This window comes from Mobula birostris, chromosome 31 (genome assembly GCF_030028105.1).
Source record: "Mobula birostris isolate sMobBir1 chromosome 31, sMobBir1.hap1, whole genome shotgun sequence".
NCBI classification, from domain to species: domain Eukaryota; kingdom Metazoa; phylum Chordata; class Chondrichthyes; order Myliobatiformes; family Myliobatidae; genus Mobula; species Mobula birostris.
This window is the reverse complement of record NC_092400.1, coordinates 23640276-23654842: the sequence shown is the minus strand read 5'-3', so window position 1 is coordinate 23654842 and position 14567 is coordinate 23640276. Positions and strand designations below refer to the sequence as shown.

Here is a 14567-nt window from a genome sequence, read left to right as displayed (position 1 = left end):
GATTCTTCTTAGCATATTTTTCTACAAAACTGTTCTGCCAATGCCACCTTATGTGCAGTTTCTTTTTAAGACCATAAGATATAGGAGCAGAATTAGGCCATTTGGCCCATCGAGTCTATTCCACCATGTTGTCATGGCTTCTCGCCATATCCCTTCATACCCTGACCAATCAAGAATCTATCAACCTCTGCCATGAATATACATAAAGGCTTGGCCTCCACAGCTGCCTGTGGCAAAGAATTCAACAAATTCACCACTCCCTGGCTGAAGAATTTCCTCCTCATCTCCGTTCTAAAAGGAAGCCCCTCTATTCTGAAGCTGTGTCCTCTGGTTCTAGACACTCCCACCATAGGAAGCATCCTCTCCACATCTGTCTCACATCCACTATATCACCATTCGAAAGGTTTCATTGAGATCAGCCCTCATTCCAATGAATACAGGACCAGCGCCATCAAATGACAAGCCATTCAATCCTGGAATCATTTTCACGAACGCTGTCCAGTTTCAGAACATCCTTTCTAAGATAGAGGCCTGAAACGGCTCACAATACTCCATGTGAGGCATCACCAGTGCCTTATAAAGTCTCAGCATTACATCCTTGCTTTTATATTCTAGTCCTCATGAAATAGATGGCAACATCATACCTGCCTCCCTCATCACAGACTCAACCTGCGAATTAACCTAGACAGGCGACCACAGCCATTATCAATACTCTTCAGAGACTGTCTGTCTGCCGTCAGTGGTCACATAACCAGGACTTGCGATATGTACCGGCTGCTCATACGACCATCCACCACCTGCTAGCATGGCTTCACATGAACCTGATCAGTGGGGCTAAATAAGTGATACACCTTGCCCAAGGGTGACCCTGCAGGCGAGCAGAGATAAGGAGTACCTTACACCTACTTCGGTAGAGACATATCTCTGCCCTGCCACCCTTGAGAGGACTTTGTTGTTCAAGAGGAACGTTGTGGATAGCACAATACTTTACAGTATAGGCAACCTGGGTTCAATTCTCTCTGCTGCCTGTAAAGGAGTATGTGCTCCCCGTGACTGCGTGGGTTTCCTCCCACAGTCCAAAGACATACTGGTTAGTAGGTTAATTGGTCATTATAAATTGCCCCGTGATTAGGCTGAGATTAAATTGGGGGATTGCTGGGCGGTGTGGCTGGAAGGGCCTATTCTGCGCTGCATCCCAATAAAGGTTAGAAGCAAGATTCACTTGTCAGTAGTGGTTATATGTGATATTATTTATTGGAATAACAATGCCAGAAGTAGGGAATAAAAAAAGTACTGTGATAGGCGTGTCCGTGATCAGTAATATATGCTGTATGTACAGTATATATTTTGGGTGGAGCATATTGATGAACTTCCATTAGATTTTCAAACAATTATCCTAATGTATGTGTTTGGGTTGTACCAATGATGTGGAAATCCAGTAGATACACTGTTAAGTATATGGGAAAGTGATGCAAAGTCTATTGTGCACTTACATAGATCATTATGATGTATTGTTTCATTTTCGAAACAGTCATGCAACAAACATACCCTGAAGTCTTTATATTGAAATATCATAAAATTGACAGATTATTTAGTGAATTGCCAGTAGGCAGTTTTCAGAACAAAATAACAAGAAAAAAATTAAAAAATTTCAATAAAGAATGAAGTGCAGCTCTATTAAATATGAAACATACACAAATTTCTTTTCAGGAGGAAGGCTGCAGATTCAATCTTTTGACCTAGTTGACCTTGGACTGATGGTCCGAGATGACCTTGGGTGGTACACAGAGGTGGTCATGATTACTGTCCATGTTACTGGGTGTGTGCATGTTCAGTGGATAGGCTAGGTAAGTGGATCAGTTTCTTGACTGAGCCTGCCTTTTCACCCCTTGTTGGGAATATGGAAGTCACTGTTCTCAGCAAACTGTCTAGAGGAAGTTCACGAGAATGAAAGGATTAATGTATGAGGAGCAATTGATGGCTCTGGGCCTGTACTCACTGGAGCTTAGAAGAATGAGGGGCAATCTCCTTGAAACCTATCGAATATTGAAAGGCCTAGATAGTGGGGATGTGGAGAGGATGTTTCCTGCAGTGACGGAGTCTAGGACCACAGAGCACAGCCTCAGAATAGAAGGATGTTCCTTTAAAACAGAGATGAGGAGGCATTTCTTCAGCCAGAGGGTGGTGAATCTCTGGATTTTTTTTTATCACAGACAGCTGCGTGGGCCAAGACATTGGGTATGTTTAAAGTGGAGGTTGATAGGTTCTTGATTACTAACAGCATCAGAGGTTGAGGAGAGAAGGCAGGAGAATGTGGTTGAGAGGGTTAATAAAATTCACCATGATGGACTGGTGCAGCAGGCACAATGGGCCGAATGGCCTAATTATGCTTCCATGTCATATGGTGTTACGGTGTTTTTGAAGAGGAGGAAAATAAAGGAGATTCGGGTAAGATATTCAGAATCCCTGAATTGCAGCCGAAAGGGAATACTGGTTGGGTATTTAAGGAAAAAAAAATCTGTATTTCCTGTGGAAAAAGTTTCTGTTAGTGCCTGTTTTTTTTTCCTGTGGAAGCCATCTGCAGTAGCTGTTCTTCAGTTTAAACATGATGTTTTTGCTAATAAGACCATGAGGCATAGGAGCAGAATTAGGCCATTCGGCCCATTGAGTCTGATCCGTCATTTCATTATGGCGGATCCATTTCTCTCTCAACCCCATTCTCCCGCCTTCTCCTCGTAACCATTCATGTTCTGACTAATCAACAAACTGTCAACATCCACTTTAAATACACCCAATGGTCTGGCCTCCACAGCTGCCTGTGGCCACAAATTCCACAGATTCACCATGTTCTGGCTGAAGACATTCCTCCTCATCTTTGTTCAAAATGGACATCCCTATATTCTGAGGCTGGACCCTCTGGTCTGAGATTGCTCCATTGCATCACTCTATCTAGGCTTTCCATCATTCAATGAGATCCCTCCATTCTTCTAAATTCCAATGAGTACAGGCCCAGATCCATCAATTGCTCCTCATACAATAAGTCTTTCATTCCTAGAATTATTTTCATGAACCTTCTCTGAACCCTCTCTAGAGCCAGCACATCCTTTCTAAAATAAGGGGCCTGAAACTGTTCACAATACTTCAAGAGAGGCCTCACCAGTGTCTTATAAAGCTCAGCATTACATCCTTGCTTTTATATTCTAGTCCTCTTGAGATGAATGTTAACATTGCATTTGCTGTCCTCACCACCAACTCAACTTGCAAATTAACCTTTAGGGAATCCTACATTAGGACTCCCAAGACACTGCACCTCGGAGTTTTGAAATTTCTCCCCATTTGGAAAATAATCTATGCTTTAATTCATTCTACCAAAGTGCATGACCATACACTTCATGACGCTGTATTCCATCTGCCATTTTTTTGCCCTTTCTTCTCTTCCGTCTAAGCCTTTCAGCAGCATCCCTGCTTCTTCAACACTACCTGCCCCTCCACCTATCTTCGTATTGTCCACAAACTTCGCCACAAAGCCATCAATTCCATCATCCAAATCTTTGATATGCAATGTAAGACGAATCGATCCCAACACCGACCCCTGCAGAACACCACGTCATTGGCAGCCAATCAGAAAAAGCTCCCTTTATTCCCACTCTTTGCTTTCTGCCAATCACACCAATGCTTTATCTATGCTAGTATCTTTCCTGCATTGGCTCTTAACTTGTTAAGCAGCCTAATGTGTGGCACTTTGTCAAAGGCTTCTTGAGAATCCAAGTGCACAACATCCACTGATTCTCCTTTGTCTATCCTCAAAGAATTCCAACAGATTTGTTGGGCAAGATTTTAGCTTAAGGAACTCATACTGACTTTGGCCTATTTTATCATGTGCCTTCAAGTACCCCAAAACTACATCCTTAATGATCGACTCCAACACCTTCCCAACCACTGAAGTCAGGCCAACTGACCTATAGTTTCCTTCCTTCTATCTTCCTCCCTTCTTGAAGAGTGGAGTGACATTTGCAATTTTCCAGTCCTCTGGAACCATTTCAAAAATTAATGATTCTTGAAAGATCATTATTAGTGCCTCCACAATCTCTTGGGTTATCTTCTTCAGAACCCTGGAGTATAGTTCAACTGATCCAGGTGACTTATCTACCTTCAGACCTTTCAGCTTCCCAAGCACCTTCTCCTTAGTAATAGCAACTACACTCATTTCTGCCTCTGACACTTTTGAACTTCTGGCATATTGCCAGTTTGTTCTGTAGTGCAAGCTGATGGAAAATACTTATTCTGCTCATCTGCCATTTCTTTGTCCTCCATTACTACCTCTCCAGTGTCATTTTACAGCAGTCCAATATTTACTTTTGCTTCTGTTTTACTCTTTATATATCTGAAAAAAATTTTGGTATCCTCTTTGATATCGTTGGCTAGCTTACCTTCATATTTCTCTCCCCCCCCCCGATAGCTTTTTTAGTTGCCTTTTGTTGGTTTTTAAATGCTTTGCAATTCTGTAACTTCCCATTACTTTTTGCTCTATTATGTGCCCTCCCTGGCTTTTACGTTGGCTTTGACTTCCCTTGTCAGCCACACTTGCATCATCTTGCCTTTAGAATACTTATTCTTCTTTGGGATGTTTCTGCCCTGTGCCCAGAAACTTCAGCCATTGCTGCACAGCTGTCATCCCTGCTAGTCCCCTTCCAATCAACTTTGGCCAGTACCTCTCTGATTGCTCTGTAATTCTCTTTACTCCACTGTTATACTGATACAACTGACTTTAGCTTCTCTCTCTTTCTCTCTCTCTCTCTCTCTCTCTCTCTCTCTCTCTCTCTCAAATTGCAACATGAATTCTATCATATCATGATCACTGCCTCCTAAGGGTTCCTTTACATTAAGCTCACTAATCAAGGCTGGTTCATTACATAACATGCAATACAGAATAGCTGTTCCTCTAGTGGGCTCAACCACAAGCTGTTCTAAAAAGCTGTCTTGTAGGCCTTCTACAAATCCACTCTCTTGGGATACAGCACCAGCCTGATTTAGTCAATCTTCCTGCATTTTGAAATCCCCCATGACTATTGTAACATTGCCCTGTTGACATGCCTTTTCTGTCTCCCGTTGTAATTTGTAGCCCATATCCTGGCAACTGTTTGGAGGCCTGTATATACAGTAACTCCCATCAGGGTCCCTTTACTTTTGCAGTTTACTTACTCTACCCACCAGGATTCTACATCTTCCGAACTTATGTCACCTCTTCCTAAGGACTTAATTTCATTTTTTTTAAATCAATGGTGCCATGCCACCCCTCTACCTACCCAACTCTATTTTTGATTCAAGATGGATAGTAAACTCCCAACTATAATCTTGTTTCAGCCACGACTCAGTGATGCCCAAAATGACAGACCTGCCAATTTCTAACTGCTCTACAAGATTATCTACCTTATTCTGTGAACTGCATGCATTCAAATACAGCACCTTCAGTCCTGTATCTGTCACCCTTTTTGATATTGCTCCCCCTTTTACACTGCAACTGACTACTATTGTCCCTTATCATCTGCCTGTCATTCCTGGTTCCCATTCCCTGCCAAATTAGTTTAAACCTCTCCACAACAGCTCTTGGAAACCTGCCCACAAGGATATTGGCACCCCCTCCCTAGGTTCAGGCATAACCTGCCCATTTTGTACAGGTCATATCTTCCCCTGAAGAGATCCCAATGATCCAAAAATCTGAAACCCTGCCCTCTGCACCAGTTTCTCAACTACACTTCCATCTGCCAAATTATCCTAATCTTGTCCTTACCGGCAAGTGGCACAAGCAGCATTTTGTTCAAAAAGCTCGTTTGCCGTTTGATCTTACCATTATCTAAGCATTCAGGTTCAACCAGGGAAAGATCTTGAATTTCAACAAGGAAGAGCCCTTGAGGCTCACTGCGTTTGATCTATGATGGGATCTGAACTTAAGATGAAGTGTTGAGGTGTACTCTGGAGTCAAGGTATATAACAAATATTAATTTCACCAGCAACCAATCTCCAGACATGAACATGTATTGTAGATTGAATTTAAAATGCAGTCCTGAACAATAGTTCTTCTGGAGCTGATTGCAAGCCAGACAACACTGATTAATGTTCATTTTGGGTGTCTGGAGTGTGGGTGCGAAGAAGGAGATGTGTGGAAACTATATGTAATTCAAAGGAAACATTGTACATACGGTGTAACTATAAAATTATCCGACTGATGCCTTTGATCTTTAGCATATAACAATGTCATGTAATATAGGGTCAGGAGACTTCTTCCTCCAAGAGGGTCTCAATGTTGTGCCTGCTGCTCTTTTTTGTTGAATAAAACACTTCTAGATCCTCTAGCTTCAGTAGCTCTCCGGAGACTTTGTTGATGTTACAAGAAGTGCACTGTAAATGTCAGATTTTATGAATTTGTTAGAAAAGACGTATGGTAGCATATTGCATAAGTATCTAACAATGTTTAACAAAAGCATGCCTCATTAGTTGAATTAAATTAACTAATATTCTGTTTTATTCCTGCAGTGCACCGTTTACTGAGCTACTGCTTCTGTCATGACAATATATTTACTTTACTCGTCAACGTAGTGTTCCTAATTTTTCTGAGCAGCCATCTGGAGGAACAGTTGGGTACCATCCGATACATTTACCTCGCCATCATTTTTGCTGTCTTTTCTGCAATTTTTTATCTGCTTTTGGGCAAACTATTAAGCTTGGAAGAAACAGCAGTGTGTGGTTTCACGAGTGTTCATTTTGCTATGGTGACACTAAGCTGCTGTAGTTCAGAAATGAAACGGACCTTCACTGCAGCAGGAATCCGTCCAGCAGCAGTGCCTTGGATACTCCTCGCAGTTGCCTACCTTGTTATTCCAAGTTCTTCCATATTTCTCCATATCTGTGGAGTTATTGTTGGTCTGCTCTGTATCCTTTCTGATTGTACAGTAATTCAGATCTACATTGTATTCAGTTTTTGTTAAAGTACTTTATATATTGCCGTTTAGGCCGCTTAATAGATACCATTATGAGTTCCATAGCTAATTAAGTACGGGTTGACCTTCACTAATCCGACAACCTGTAATTCGGTTCCTTCGATAATCTGGCACTGATATGCTTAATGTGACCCTTCTGTAATTTGGCATTTTCACTAATCCGGCACTCCTCAGGTCCCAATGGTGCCGGATTAGTGAAGGTCGACCTGTACTTCGTAACTGTAGTCACTGTTGTATTGAAGGAGATCTGGCAGCCAATTCATAGACAGGAGGTTTTTTGTACTTCTTAGTGACATGACTTTGATACCAAAGGTCCCTTGATCTGTTTCCATGGAATGAATTGCATTCATCTGGAGACTGTAGAAGACACCTTAGTCTAACATTTCATCTGAAAGATGGTACTGTCAACAGAGTAGCCCTTCTTTCAATATTGCCCCAGAGCTTTGACCACAAATCTCTGGAGTTTGGCTTGAAGCTGGACCCTTCTAATTTAGTGGTGGGAATGGTGCCCCCTGAGTCACAGCTAAACATTGAAAGCCGATCGTGTATATCCAAAGGATTCCAGGTTTGAAACTTCATTTAGAGCTTTCAAAGTAATTCACGTAGGAGATGTGGGCGTTGGCTTCTATTCAACTATCTAGTAATTTAAAATATTATTACTAAAAACAGTGAAAATATCAAAACATGATTTATGATCTGGGTTAGGCAGCACATTAGATTTGTTCCGGGTGTTTTTCCCACCTCTCCTGAAAGTGCTGCAGGGGTTCCTTGTAGGAAGATTTGAGAAATGTCTTTCAAATACTTTGAGTGACTCATCAATAATAATCATTGAGTCATACAGCACAGAAAAGGCCCTTCAGCCCCTCGATTACCCATCTACATTAATCCCATTTACAAGCACTTGGTCCATTGCTGTCAATGTCTTGGTGATTTAAACACTTGTCCAGGCAGTGTTTTCCAGATTGCTATGACCCTCTGGATGAAGAAAAATATTCCTCAGATCCTCTCCAACCCTCACACTCAATACCTTAAACTTTATTCCCCTGGTTTTAGATGTCGCTGTAATGGAGAAAGTCAAGTCAAGTTTATTGTCATTTAATTATATACATGTATATGGCCAAGCAAGACAATGTTTCTCCAGACCAGGGTGTAGAGCACAGTATTACACATAGCACACAATAACTTAGGAAAGTAAAAATTAAATCTATAAATGAATTGTGCAGAAATAAAGTAAAGTGCATAAACTAAATTTGTCAGTTACTGTATAGATTAACCGGTGACACTTCAAATGCAATACAACAGGGAGCTCAGAAGCCTAATGGCCTGTGGGAAGAAGCTGTTTCCCAACCTGACCATTCTTTTTACATTGGAATCTCCTGCCTGATGGTATAATGTCAAAGTGGAAGCTAGATGGATGGGTGGCGTCCTGGGATAATACTAAGGGCGTTATGCATGCAGCACTCCTGATAAATGTCCCCGATGGATGGTACGGTGACCCCTATTCCTCTTGGCAGTTCTCACAGTAGGGACTTCTGATCTGATGCTCGGCTGCTCCCATACTAGATGGAGATGCAGCTTGTCAATGGTGCTCCAGTTAAGTTGAGGGATGGGGGGAGCCTCGCTTGCCACTATCTCCCTAGGAAGTGGAGGTGCTGCTGTGCTGCCTTATTCAGGGAGTTGATATTAAGGGACCAGGTGAGGTGATATGAACTCCCAGGAACTTGGTGCACTTAACTCTTCTACAGAGGAGCCAATTATGCGTAGAGGGGGTTGGTTCATCTACACCTTCCTAAGGTCTACAATCATTTCCTTGGTCTGCTCCACATTCAGACTTGGGTTTCCCATTCTGCTGCAGGAAGTAGAGGATCACTTAGTTTGTTTATTTGGAAAGAAGAACAAAAGTTGTTCAAGATACCCACGACTTTTCAAAATTTATATAGTATGTTGAATTTTAAATTAACCACAATGTACTATAAGGACACCACCATTGCAGAGAAGCAATATTCCTTTTTGATACTATTTCCACAGCATCACTTGCTCCAATATATTCCTGATACTGGTGATTTGCTCCAAGTTATAAGGTGCACTCCTTTACTGTGACAGGAATCCCCAACCTGTCAGAATCAATCATGTGATCAGAGCAAGTAAAACTTTTAACCTTCTGCAACTTATCTTTCTAAAAGCACTTGAAGTCAAAGCTACCTTAATGCAAATAAGAGGTGCAAATTTGAAGGGTAAAAGTCAGCTTTATTGATTTTTATTTAGAGTTGCAGTGTAGAATAGGCTTTTCTTGGCTCTTCAAGCCGCACTGCCAGCAACCCACCCAACCTAATCATGGGGAAATTCACATTGACCAATTGACCTACTAACCGGTACGTCTTTGGACTGTGGGAGGAAATTGGAGCATCAGGAGGAATCTCACTTGGTTACGGGGAGAACAGACAAACTCCTTACAGATGAGGCCAGAAATGAACTCTGAACTCCAATGTCCTGACCACTAACCACTACACTTTGGCTACTCAGTGTTTTATTACTTGAATGACCTTGACATTATTTATTCAGATAGTTACAGGTTTTTATTTTGGTTGGAGTTGCCAGACTTTGTGGTAGAATATGTTGAAAGACTGGCTATCTGTAGATTTTTGCAACATAATTCCTGGATTCCATTTACCTTCTCTCCAGCCCAATATCGTCTTACTGTCACAAGTAATACTGAGAGGTAAGCACAATATTTAACTTAGTTGTTTAATACTTTGTCTGTTTACAATATTGATTAAAAATGTTGCAGAGGTACTTTATATGTACACGTTTCTCTCTAATCTTCACTCAATGGTTGGCATTCGATTGGCTCTGAATTGAATTGACTTTATTACTTACACCCTTCATATACATGAGGAGCGAAAATCTTTCTTACGTCTCCATCTAAATGTGTAATGTGCAATTTATAGTGATTTGTAATAAATAATATGTACAACAGGACCATCAATATAGCATAGAAATACAGTTGTATCAGTGTGAATTAATCAGCCTGATGGCCTGGTGGAAGAAGCTATCCCAGAGCCTGCTGGTCCTGGATTTTATGCTGCGGTACCGTTTCCCGGATGGTTGCAGCTGGAACAGTTTGTGGTTGGGGTGACTCAGGTCCCCAATGATTCTTAGGGCACTTTTTACACACGTCTCTGTAAATGTCCTGAATAGTAGGAAGTTCACACCTACAGGTGTGCTGGGCTGTCCGCACCACTCTCTTCAGAGTCCTGTGACTGAGGGAAGTACAGTTTCCATACTGCCTGGTACTACAAGGACACCACCATTGCAGAGAAGCAATATTCCTTTTTGATTCCTTTGTGCTCAATGCAGCCTCCGGTCACTCTGTGATCTTCTCACAATCACACTTTTTGCAGCTGAATGTGTCTAACCATCCTCAATGTCTCCCTTTCACAACTACCTTGGGAACTGAAGTGGACCATGGGCTCTGACTGGGCCTAAAATGGATGATCCTAAATTGATCAGGTCGGAGGTTGGTCTTTTAGATCTATTCACAGATTTTAATGGTTACTTCCTTGAAAAATATGTTATTGTTTAGAAGAACATGCCTGAGCCTACTACAGTTTTCTTCTTACTCCACTGGTTCTTAACCTGGGGTCCGTGAACTCGGATAGGAAAAAAATTATTTTCACTAATCTATCATTCCCTTCTATTATGAATGTAGGCAAGAAAACCACAGTAGTATTTTGATGTGTATTTCAATATAATTGATTTATTTTGTAATTTTATGCATTTTGTTTTATATATTTCAAAACACTATTCTGAGAAGGGGTCCATAGGCTTCACCGGACTGCCAAAGGGGTCCATGGCATAAAAAAGGGTAAGGACCCCAGTGCTACACCAAGGTTACTTATGTCTCACCTGTAGGTCTTCACCTCAGCATGCAGTATACCACTGTAGGTGCTCCCTAATAACATATCTATGAATCTTGACCACAAATATGAGATGCAATTCAGTTCCAATTTTGTCCACCCCTCTGACGTTTTGACTACCAGGAGAAGCCAGGTCCAGCATTCCAGCCTGGCAAAATTTAAGTGACAGTTATCAGTCCCTGGGGCTTCAGTATTTCTCAGATGCCGACAACCACGTACCCAAGTATGAAGGTCCAAGCTAAACTGGAGGTTGGATGACAAGGTACTGATCTCTTGTGTGGCTGCTGAGTTCATTACAGCAGCAGAGTACTCTAATGAATGGCTGGATGCGCTTTAGATTTATCTCAATGGATGGAACAGACATGATGGGCTGAATAGCTTAATTCTACTCCTAACCCTTCTGGTCTATGGCTGCTGAGCGTATGATTAATTTATCGCATTTCCAAGCCTAAAACCAAATATAACTACAGGTAAGTGATTGAATTTTTCCACCTCATTTTAATGTTCTTCCTTACTTGTTAATACTGCCCATTCTTTTAAAATTGTATTTATTCTCTTAGAAGTTTTAGGTAATTTTAAATTCTTATTTAAATGTATTTGGCAAGTTTTTGAATCTCTGACAGTGACGAGCTGTCAAAAGCTGCTGGGAGTATTTTGGGGATGGGGCTTTAGTGGTACTCACATCTGGAATCCCTCCTTACCTTGCTGGATACCTCTTGGTTGTGGGAGGTCGGCTCGATCTGGAAAACAACTTAGTGGGCAAGCTCCAACTTCTGAGCCTGCGCAGTAGGCAGGGCAGCACTATCTGGTTTGCTGCCTCTTCAACTAAGATCGTCGACCTTATTAAGGACTTGGTGTTACTCACAGAACTATTGGTGAAACCTCTGCATGATTATTTTTGGAAATACAGTGTTTGTGTATTTTTTGGAAGTATAGTGTCTGATTCCTGATGGAGGGTTTTGGCCTGAAACATTGATTCATTCCTTTCCATATGCTACCCTGTCGTCGGAGCTCGTATACAAACTTGGCTAACTTTGCTAACAGACAGATGACGGGGCGGTGAGAAGGCCACCTTTCATAAACAATATACGTTTAGGTACGATTTGGGGTTCAACCAAACGGGAAAGTTAGGATATTCCAATTAAGGAACGTAGGTTGTAGTGAATGCTGCATAAATACTGCCCACACACAGCTATCAGTAGCCCAGAAATGACAGATCGTACACCAGTATAAAATTATAAAGAAAATATATTGAGCAAATTTTCAACTTTAATGAACAGTTACAGAAAAAAAAAAGAAAAATAAAGAGGCCCATTACAGTTAAACCAGTCCAAAGTTCACATAAACGTTGGAGCTCGTTCTGGAGTAGTCGGGCTGTATCTACTTAGGCACTGGACCCATGGTCTGCGCGAACATTCAGAACTTCCCTCGAAGCCCATCTCGAATGAACTGGCTCTCTCTCAGGAGTATTGGCCCTTCCTCCTTGGAGCCATTCATCTACACAATGCACACCTCGCAATGAGGACTCTCCTTCCAACGGCATTCTGCGGCATCGTCCCTTGTGCCCCGCTCTGCAGTTCCCACCAAAAGACCTCAAACCAGACTACTGCCCTTCAGAAAACTCTTCCCCTCGGCTCTCTGAAACCTTCCCTCACATCCTGTAATCCTGATCGACTGGTGCAGCATTCCTATGTTGGACAACATGGCTCCTTCAGCAGAAGCCAAAGCACATTTTCCGGCGGGGCACACTGCTTTTACAGAAAACTGCTACAATAAAATACCTCACAGCATAGCAGTAGAAATCGTAACCAAGACATTACACATAAATGCTGCCTGATCTGCTAAGTTCCTCCAACACTTTGTGTGCATGTTGCCTTGGCTTTCCAGCATATACAGAGGCTCTCGTGTTTGTGCAATGGCATTTTGTTGTAATACTTGTTCTTGGATTGCAGCCAGAAAAGTATTTCCTGATTTGTAACTGTTGCTGAAATACGAGTAAGGTAACACCAATGCATTGTTCAATTACTTTACGTAGTGGAACTTGTTTGCAGGACGCATTGTTCCATCCTTGCAATGATACCACAACATCACTGATTTTAAAGCTGAACTCATTGTAAAGGACAAAACCACAAGACAATGATGGGACAGAATTTTGCTAGCTAGCGTGGTTTCAGAATGAAATACATTTAGTAACACAATGATAGGTAAGCTGCACTCTTGGTAACAAACTGAAAATGTAAACAGCCCGTTTGCTAAATTTTAACACAGGGTCAAAGTCTAATTGTATCAGCAAAGATTGATTTCTTGCTCAGATTTAGGACTTAGTGCCATTTCATAGAATTCCCATTGGTTCCATCACGTAAAGGCAGCAGTTATTTGGATCAGATATGTCTTGCTTCTTTTGAGGGGCAGTACCTTGTTAATCCCATATAATAGGGTGGATAGCAGTGTTTTATCCGTGCTGGAATAATGTGCATGAAAGGCACAGTTTGTTGTGGGGATCGAAGTAGAGCTTAATTACCGTGCAGAAAGGATACAGAGCAGGCCAACAATAACTCCACAGACATGGAGAAGTATGGACGAACTTAGAGTAACAAGGTAGGCATCTACAATTGGCTCTTGCTTACTTGCCTTTGCTGTATCCACTTGGCATATGCGCCCGCTGCAGCCCGTAAGGAGTTTCTACGTTCTCCCCGTGACTGCCGTGGGAGTCCCACTACTTCCCAGTGTTCCCGTTTCCTCCCACAGCCCAAAGACGTACCAGTTAGTAGGTTAATTGGTCATTGTAAATTGTCCCGTGACTAGGCTCAGATTAAATCGGATTGCTGGGCGGCGCAGCTCAAAGGGCTGGAAGGGCATAATTCTTGCTGTATCTCAATAAATAAATAAATTGGTGGAAGATAGATTCTTTGTGATGGGAGAACTTCAGGAAGGAGCTGAGATGCATTGTTCTAACTAGTCTTGGACGCTCACTGTTTGGGCTTAGCATTCCTTGAGGTCAGGGACATGCAGAACAATCTTCTCCCGTTACTTGTTTTAATTATCCAGCATTCTCATAGCTGGGTGTAACACGTTTGGTCTGATCCTGCAGTTGTGGTGCTGTATAATCTTGTGCTGCTGCTTGTCAGGTTAATACCTTATTTTAGACACTTGCCCTCCTACTTTCTTCAATTTTTTAGGCTGAAGGTAATTGGTTTAGGAATATGTTGGGCAATGCTGATAAATATTGTGGTTGTCTGCCATTCTGCTGCCACTAATGGCCCACAGCAACTCATGGACCCCAGACTTAAAACATCAGATTAGTTTCCAATCCATGGTATTTACATGCTAGTAGAACTATGAAGGATATTCCTGGTGTAAGGATGAAACTGTCTTCACAGAAACTGTGCTGTGCTCCCTTCTAACACTCTCATAGATGGATGCACCTGCAATCTAAAGGATTGGTGAAAATGTGTTTTAATTTCTTTATTTGTGAACTGATAGTGCCTTCTCCAGAATTTATCAGAAAGAAAAACTAATGGCACCAGTTGTATGAGAGACAACATGAGAATTTGCTCTGATTCAGAGATTCAAGATTCAAAAAACTTTATTGTCATTCTAACCGTACATCAGCTGTGCAGGGCAGAATGAGACAGCGTTTCCCAGGAGAAGT

At 41.8% G+C, this 14567-nt stretch overlaps 1 protein-coding gene across 3 annotated transcripts in view; it reads left to right on the top strand.

Moving 5' to 3' along the window:
- The window catches only part of rhbdd3 (rhomboid domain containing 3), an 83287-nt gene that overhangs the window by 8956 nt on the left and 59764 nt on the right, over nt 1-14567 (top strand). For all 3 annotated transcript variants that reach the window (XM_072247707.1, XM_072247704.1, XM_072247705.1), the window contains exons 2-3: nt 6535-6930; nt 9561-9717. In XM_072247707.1, the coding sequence (XP_072103808.1) occupies nt 6535-6930; nt 9561-9717 (553 nt within the window). The remainder of the gene's footprint in view (nt 1-6534; nt 6931-9560; nt 9718-14567) is intronic.